Genomic DNA, 8,986 nt, shown 5'->3' with positions numbered 1-8,986 from the left:
CCTGAGCCCTGAGCTGACAGACTCTCCCACCGTTCCTTAGAGTGAGAAAAAGGATCTATAGAAACTTGAGTTGTCTTTGCTCCTCCAGTCTGGGGAAGAGACTGGGCAGAGGCAGAGTGGACAGGGAGGAGTGCGGGGGAGGGCGCGGCCGGGAAAGGCCATATGTGAATGCAACCACGTAAGTCACAGCTGAGCGGTTTCACTTTCTTTTTCCTCCTCTTTAAAGGACCTGGAAAGTGTTCTCTCTGAACATCGGAGAGGCTCAGAGGTGGTACAATCCTTGGCTCAAGGCACCTTCAGGGTTGTGTAGGGGATGGCAGGAGGAGACAATGGATCCAGTAGCAGGTAAGTCCTTTCCCCTCTCCTTATCCTGTGTCTCTGCTAAGATCTATGTTTGTATGTGTTACCAGGGCCTCTCAGGCAGGGTCCTTGTGTCCACGGGAACGTGAGACAATGAGATCACAAGGAGATTAAGAACTGGGACAAGCAGTTGTCACTGCTGTTGGCTAGCTATTGGAGAGTCCTATAGCCACCTCAACTCACCTCACTTCATTTCCTTGTTCCTGTCACATAACTGGACTGACACTGTGTGGACTTCTGGGAGCTCCTGTAGGAATGGCTGGCTCATAGGGGCTCTGACATCTCATCTCTCCCTAATTATCATTCTAAAAGATAACTTTGTCCAAAAATGATCACTTAGAAAAAGTGAAAACTTAATTCCTTCTGTTGCCAAGTTTTTCTCAGTCTGAGTGAGGGGACAGCTCACTCTGAGCCCTCCTGTGTGGCTTAGGTCAGTTCAGGAGTTCCATCCCTGACATGGAGGAAGGGAAAGGTGATGAAAACCAGGCAGGTGGGGAATGGGTGTTGCCTTTACGCCTTTAACTTTTTTTTTTTAAATCTTTGCTGGTTACATAGTGATTAGAAATGGATCGAAATTATATTACCTTACACACACACACACACAAACACACACAGAGAAAGGGACCGGAGAGATGGCCCAGTGGTTAAGAGTTCATAATGCTGTATTAGTGGACATGGGTTGGGTCCCCAGCACCCATCCTGGGGCTTCCGGCTTCCTGTGACTCCAGCTCCAGGAGACCAGACATCCCCTTAAGTCCTCCACAGGCACTGTGCTTCCATGCAGGGGACACACACTGAGACAGACACAAATATACATAATTGCAAAGGAAAAATAGAAGAATTAAGACAAAAGTGTATGGAGCTAATTGTCCTCTAACAGTGACTCAGTCAAGGCTACCTCTGGTCCTGCAAAAGTTCTGAGAAAGCATCGCTTCTCCTAAGAAACTTGGTCAAGTCCAATAGTGATGCCGACAGACCGCTGAATCTTTTGGGAGTGGGGTGGTATAAATTACTGGTTCAGTTTCTTTACTACACGTGTGTTTGGGTGACAGGTCTCTCAGAGCGTGAATTTTGGTAGTTTCTGTTTTTAAATACATTGGTCATTTTTGTTGCTGCTGTCATCCAGTCTGCAGATACAGGATGACTGCTCTATCTCGTCTCTGCTGCCCTTTGAATGTCTGAAGAATTCATAGCTTGTGTCTTGTTGTTTGTTTGTTTATTCCTTGTTAACCTGACTAGAGATATAATTTAAAAAGATAAAGATAAATTTATCGATCTTTCCAAAGGAGTAGTGTTTTAGTGTAAGGATAATGCTAACTTATTTTAATTTTATAGAGTTCTACTTATATTTTTATTACATCTTTTGTTTTCATTTGGGATGAAATTGTTTTTCTTATTTTCCTGATTCTTCAGAAGATTTTCATATACTCCTCTCTTAGCTTTTGATACCTACATTTAATGCTACACATTTTCCCCAGCCACTGTCTTTGTTACATGTCTGCTTTAATTTTTTTTTTAACTTCAGGGCAGGAGGAAGGGCGACATTTTTACCTGTATACACCCATAGGGTTTGTTTGTTTTTTTTTTTTGATTATATTAATTTATTGTATGTGTGCAAGTATACACAGTGTGTATATTGAGGTCAGAGGACAACTTGTGGGAGCTGGTTCTCTCCTTCCTAATGAGTTTATGGGGATCAAACTCAGGTTCTCGCTTAGACCTGGTGCAGGGTCTTTATCTACTGAGCCATCTCACCAGCCCCTAAAATGACTCTATTTTATTTACATTAGTGGCAGTTTTCAAATGTATTCTGTTTTCAATGATTATATTTAGACCATTCACATATAGACCGATTATGAACAAAGAGTAACATCTACCATGTTTATAAATGCTTTCATTTTACATTTTTCAGCCTTTCTTTCTTGTAACATTAACTCTAATTGTTCTCAATAAAAACTTTCAAGTACTGAGATTAAAGGTGTGAGCCACCACCACCTGGCTCTGTTTCTCTTTTAGACTGGCTCTATCTTGTATAGCCCAGGGTGGCCTGAACTAGCAGAGAGTCCTCTGCCTCTGCCTCCCGACTCCTGGGATAAAAGGAATGCCACTGCCTGGCCTCTAGTGGTTTAGTTCTGCACTCTTATCTCTAGGCAAGCTTTGTTTATTAAAACACGAACAAAATATCACTGCACTTTCTTTTTGGGCCTTTTGGCTTTAGTCAACAGCACTTTATGATTGATTCTTTTTTCCTTGATTTCCTTCATCATTTTTTTTGTCTTGTTTTGTTTTGTTTTGTTTTCTTTTTTTGCAGTACTGGAGATTTCTTCTGGGCATCCTCTTGAGAATGATGTTTGGAGAAACCTCTGTATCTTATGGCTCTTTGTTTTTGCTGAACAGTCTATTTTCTTCACTGCTCATTGCTTTGCGGCATTTGTAGTTTAGTTTTAACACTGCGGCACTCTTGGATTTCTGATTAATTTGCTGCACTGCTCCAGTTTGGTCACAGCATCCAGTGTGAAACTGTACTGTTTTAGTTTATCTTCTGTGAAATAATTCAGCTGTAACTCCTGGTTTTGCTCCAGTTCACTTATAAGGAGCTGAGTTCAGATCCCTAGAACTCACATAAAATCTGGATGTGGTGGTGTGTGTTTTTAACTCCAGAATTAGGGCAGCGGACACAGTTGGCTCTCTGAAGTTCACGGGCCAGCTAATCTGACTGAATTAATGATATTCAGGTTCAGTGAAAGACCTTGTCTCAAAAAAAAAAAAAAGGAGAGCACCTGGACTCCTTACCACAACACACACACACACACACACGCACACACACACACACACACACACACACACACACAACTTCTTTAAGTTTAAGATAAAAATTATTGTATAGTTTTGTTATATTATTACATGTGGAATATAGACTCTTTGTGAAACATAATGCTTCTGAAGTTTTTTGATATTGGATATTTTTTATATCCTTTATGTTTGTCGTGTAGCCCTGACGAGCATGGAATTCACTATGTAGACCAAGCTGGCCTTGAATTCATGGTGAACCTCCTGCTTCCAGCCCTGAAGTGCTGGGATTAGAGGTGTGCATAACCACATCCTTTTTTCCTTAAAAATTGTGGGGAATGTCTAAAGCTAGTTTTCTGGGTTAAATCTAATGTGAGTTACCATTAGTTACAAACTTCAGACTTTTAGATTATTTATCCTTAAAAGTAGTAGCAACGGACCTATCACTATCACAGTACTGTATTTTTATGGAAAATAACAATATTTTCTAAAATAACAATAAAGGAGGGGATGTAACCTTGCTTTACCTTCTTGCAAATGCTTTTACTCTCCTGCTTAGGCAAGCTTCCCAGACTTCCCTGGTTACATCTGTATCTAATCTGCTGTGATGCCATAGCCCAAGGAACCTCTGAGAAGCCCGCTGGATACTTTCGGGAGGAGGAGAGAGATAAAGAGCAGGTGGTAGTTCAGTATTAGTCTGAAAAGAGCGTGTCCTCAGTGACATCCGAAGAAGCCTGGAGCAGTGTCAGGATTGCCCAGACTACACTCCACAAGTCACCATTCTCAATGACTTAGCATTAGGTGACATTTAAAAAAAAGTTGTATCCTGAGTGACAGCACCAGTTGATGTGCTGGTATGGATGAGGGAGGGCCGCTCACAAGGCCCCACCCCTAGATGAAGAGCTACAGGGAACTGACGGCTGCTGAGAAGGAGAATCAACCAGTATCCTCTAGGGATAACCTAATTCTGTTAGGTTATCTAGTTCCTAGTGGTTAGCCCTAAACACATATGCATAGAGGCAACACTAAAAGAACTCAGCAGATTCTATCATCTATCTGTCTATCTATCTGTCTGTCTGTCTGTCTGTCTATCATCTACCTTTCTCTGTATATATATATATGTATATATATATATATATATATATATATATATATATATAATTTAAAAAGGTATTTCAGGGGGGAGTGGAGAAAATCACTGGGGAACCTGAGGGGGAAAGGGAGAAGTAGAAATGATATAAATACAGCATTCATGTATGAAATTTTCAAAAACATGATAAATTTCTAAAAGTAAACAAAAGGCAAAAAGAAAGATGCACCGTATTTTTTTTTTTAGTTTTGTTTTTAATTAATTATTTAGGTTAGCATACAAAATACTGGTTCTCATCACGGCCTCTTCATACTTACATGCCATAGTTTAACTTGTCTCCTCCCCCACTTGCAGGAGCTGGTTCTCTCCTTCTACCCCGTGGGTTCCAGGGTTGAACTCAGATCATCACACTAGAGGGCAAGCTCTTTGGCCACTGAACCATCTCACTAGCCCTCCGGCCACTTGTTGTGTAGTAGAAATTTGCTGGTCGGTATTGATTTCTTTCTTCCATTAATTGAGACGGGGTCTTGCTAGATAGCGCAGGCCTGCCTCGAAGTCACTAGGTCAGGGCTAGCAAATGCCTCAGTGGATAAAGGAGCTTCCCAGGCAACCTAAGTTTGATGCCCAGAACCCATAAAAGAGTGAAAAGAGAGAAACAACTCCACTCCATGAAGTTGTCCTCTGACCTCTACATGTGCTAATACTGTGAAGTGTAAATACTCAGTAAAATTATAAAGAAAGCAAATCACTATGTAGGCCATGATGGTCCTTCTGCTTCAGCCTCCAGGATGCCACGACTACAGACCCTTGTACTATGCCCAGCTCTCTTGCTTCTGCCATTGTATTATCCAACATGATTTGTTTCCATTTGTTCACCAGAATGAGGTCAATAACATGAGCAAACAACTCCCATGTCTCTTTGGGCTTCTGGGCCTCCTTTCCCTAGAGGGTCCTTTCCCTGGACTCTGTCTTTGGGCAGAGAGCAGCGGCCACCTGCGATGTTAGGCACTGTGCTGAGGACAGCATGGTTAATAAGCGCTGGTTCTAAGTTGTTAGAGAGACTCTCCCCCATCACTGCAGGGAGGTGGGGAGCAAGGAGGAGAGAAGAAAGCATGTGGAGCAATAGAGGATGAGCCACTCAGTGTGGGCTTGGGTAGAACGCTTTTTCCATCCTGGATCAACCGCTGATCAATTTTGCCTGCACACATGAGCTGGAAGAAGAGGGTGTACCAGTCTTTGCTGTTTCCTGGTACCCTGCGGTCGATGGATTGTTTCATTTCTGCGGCTGTGATAAGAGACCCTGACACAAAGTGACCTGGTGAAGAAGGAACTTATACTCTCATAGGGCCAGCTTACAGTTCATCATTGCACGGAAATCTAGGCTGGAACTTGAAGCAGCTGGTCATACCCATAATCCAGAGCAGAGAGAAGAGAATGCAAGAGTGCCTGTCAGTGTTTAACTTATTCCCAACACTTAAGGCTGCCCAGGATCCCCCTACCTAGGAATTGGTGCTGCCCACAGTGGACTGGGGCTTCCCATAGCAATTAGCATAATGAAGACACACCCAGACTGATGGATCCATAGACCACCTTAACCTAGACAGTCCTTTAAGACTCATATATCCCTGATGGTTTTAGAGTATGTCAGGTTGACAATTTAAACTAACCATTGTGTTGGGCATGGTGGAGCGTGATTTGAATCCCAGTCCTCAGGAGAGGCAGGTGAATCTCTGAGGCTAACCTGGTCTACATAGCAAATTCCAGGCAAGCCACACTTACAGGTGATAGCCTGTCTCACACAAATAAAACCCAAAGCATCAAAACTTGCACCACTATTTTAGATGTTTAAAGTTTCAATTTTACTTCAAATCATTCCTTTTAGTGGACCATTCTTTACACCAGAAGTTATCTAGTCATTGGTAGTATCTAGTAAACCAGTTTATACTTATACATGAAATGTATCCCTTAGGGCAAGCTCAGAGTACCTGAGCGAAGAGGAGTCACCTGAGTATGAGCTCACTTTCAAGTACTTTAAAGAAAATAAGGTGGAAATCGCGAGTGCCATCACAAAGCCCTTTCCTTTCCTTATGAGCCTCCGAGACCGTGGCTACATCTCTGAGCAGAAGTTCCGGGTGAGTGAGGAGAAGGACTCAGCCCTGACAGTCAGCCTGCCCTGCCTGTGCTGTATTTCTCTGAACCTCGGGATGCACCCAACAGGCTGAAGGGCATCCAGGGAGTAGGAACCTTTACTTCTTGGAAGTCAGAGGTGACAGGAGAAGCAGGCATCACAGGAAACATTCCTATCTGTCTCTGCAGTAACCGGGGCTGAGGTACATGGTGACAGGGGAAATATGGGATGTGGGAATGCTCTAAAGGGCAGAGCACCCCAGGTTTGCTTGTGCAGTTTAACAACAGAAGCTAGAATGCAAGTAGACATGTCCAAGCAGGGCTTCTTTACAAAGGCTACTTATTCCAAATCCCAGAGCCTGAGAGCTTTGAAAGTCACAGGCAGTTGGGTCACAGGAGAATAGAACCGGAAGTCATACTTGCTTCTTGTTGTTCAGGTGCCACTAAGGCCCTAGAATGTTGGTGATGGGGTCCCCTGGGGATAATGACAAGCCTTCTCTTCTTTGTGCATTGTCTTTGCCCTGTGGCCAGGATGATCACTTGGTTGCCTTGAGCCCTGCAGACCAGGTCAGTCTCCAGGGAGCTCCTGTCTGGTCCCAGCCTCTCATGGCCTGTTAGGGCCGCAGTGGAGCATCTTGGCTTGGCTCTTACAGACACATCCTTTGATTATTCTTCAGAGCTACTCTTCCCTGTCAACTGTGTGTCAGCATCAGAGCTGCTCTCGGATAAGCACGGGTCTGTCATTGCAGAGAGGACATGTAAGATGTCACCTCATCAATGCAAAACTCAGACACTTTACAAGAAATCGAATGGCATTTGAACCATTCTAAGCCTCTCTTATAAATTCATAAATCCATTGTGACATAATTCTTCCTTCAATATTTTTAAGAATTATCAGCAAAGTTGTGAAAACCAGATGCCACCGGAAATAGTGTATGACATCCTCAGTGACCTACAGAACGAGTTTAGCCTGCCGCTTATGGAAGTGATATTCAGCCCGACGCATCTGAAGGCCTACCCAGATTTAAAGGAGACTCTAAAAAACCGCCCAAATGGTAACTATAGCTCTCACCTGCTTCCGGGAGTTCAAGACAATTTCATTCATTCATTCAATCACTCATTCATTTTTTTCACTGATAGTTGACATGGAATTTATTGAGGGACTGTGACATGCCAAACACAGGGGTAATGTAGGAAATACACATGGCCCATGTAGTCAGTAGCTTACACATAGGCCAAGTAACACAGAGATAAGTGTTCAGTCCGAACCTGAGTTTCATACTGTTAAGACACACTATGAATGGCAAGTTCCCTTAGAAAGGAGCTGGCTCTCTGGTACTTACAGACATGTCCAACAACCAAAATGTGTTCCTTGTATCAGAAAATTTACCACTCAGTGGAGTCCTACATTAACTTCCTTCTTTGACAAACAGAGAGATCACAAGGGAAACCCCTCTTGGACCCAGGCACCAGAGAGGGGCACTCTGTGTCAATTTAGAGTATGAAAAGAAGGTGGACTCTTAGAACTGAAGGGCTGGCATGTCGCATGAATGTGAAGTCAGCAGGTCCTGGGTAGAGAACAGCCTCTGTAGCTCCCACTGGTCCCCTGTGGCCTCAGCTTTCCAGCTCCCCTACCTCTAAAGGACTTTCAAGAAGGTACACCCTCATCAAACTCCTTGTGAAGAATATTTTTACATTTCTTGGGTATCTTTCCCCTTTTCCCTCATGTCTTCTGGGTCCTGTCTCTTCATCTGTATCAGTTGGTCACCTTGAAATGCAGCTCTTTAAGGTCCAGAGTTGGTGTTTCACTTCTCACTGGCCACCTGAGGGTCACTGGCAGCCACTTTCTGTGTTGCCTTTCAGAAAGCAGTCTTTCATTTCACCCAACCCATCCTTCCTGGGGAAGCACTGATCCCCCTTCAGGAAGAGGAAGTACTAGAGTGTCTTCCTTGACTCAATTCAAGCAAATTCTCTCTATTTCCCTCTCTACCTCCATTTCTCCCTTTTTCTTCTTTCCTGCATCCTTGAAAGATGTTGACTTTTCCCCTCCCTCCGTCCCCTCCTCCTTCCCTTCCTCCCAGCCTCCTTCCTGTATCTACAAAGTTTTATTTTTTCTACAGAAGCCCCTCTGCCTTTCTTGACGTAGCTGTGTCACTTGTAAAAACATTTTCTGCCTTTGTTTTAACCTGGAATTGGCTTTCACTGTCCTCTGACATTTTTGAGGAGATACAAACCATGATTGCTATTTTCCCACTGCTGTGTCTAACTTTCCAGGGTACCAAAGGGCCTAGAAGGTTGCCCAGAAACACCAGAGTCCAGTATGCACCTGGATATAGAACTGTGAGATGCAGCTTGGCTCACAATTCAGATTCCTAATCGCTTTTTTCCCTTCTCACTGGTTCATGTCTGCTTCTATTACATGCTCTGCAAGGAAACTTCAGCACCCACTCAAGCCTTCAGCAGGCTAGCTTGCCAAAACCATGGTTTTAGATTGAGAGGTTATTCAAGGAGTTTCCACAAATCCATTCATTTATCTCCAAAAGCTTGCAAATTGAGAGGGCAAATTCTTCTTCATTCCATTTTGTATGTTAAGCAGATGCTTAGACATATGTAACTTGG

At 43.4% G+C, this 8,986-nt stretch overlaps 1 protein-coding gene across 1 annotated transcript in view; it reads left to right on the top strand.

The window, feature by feature from the left end:
• The first annotated feature begins 212 nt into the window (after positions 1-212).
• The window catches only part of LOC121433451 (nuclear body protein SP140-like protein), a 55,260-nt gene continuing 46,486 nt past the window's right edge, over positions 213-8,986 (top strand). Inside the window, exons 1-3 of the mRNA XM_041631873.1 lie at positions 213-345; positions 6,210-6,372; positions 7,257-7,422. Of these exons, the coding sequence (XP_041487807.1) occupies positions 314-345; positions 6,210-6,372; positions 7,257-7,422 (361 nt within the window). The 5' untranslated portion in view covers positions 213-313. The remainder of the gene's footprint in view (positions 346-6,209; positions 6,373-7,256; positions 7,423-8,986) is intronic.

Source organism: Microtus oregoni, unplaced genomic scaffold (assembly GCF_018167655.1).
Source record: "Microtus oregoni isolate MIOR12 unplaced genomic scaffold, Mior012 000038F_ref0000394, whole genome shotgun sequence".
Lineage (NCBI taxonomy): Eukaryota > Metazoa > Chordata > Mammalia > Rodentia > Cricetidae > Microtus > Microtus oregoni.
Note: the sequence above shows the minus strand (reverse complement) of the source record. Positions and strands in the feature narration are given on the sequence as shown.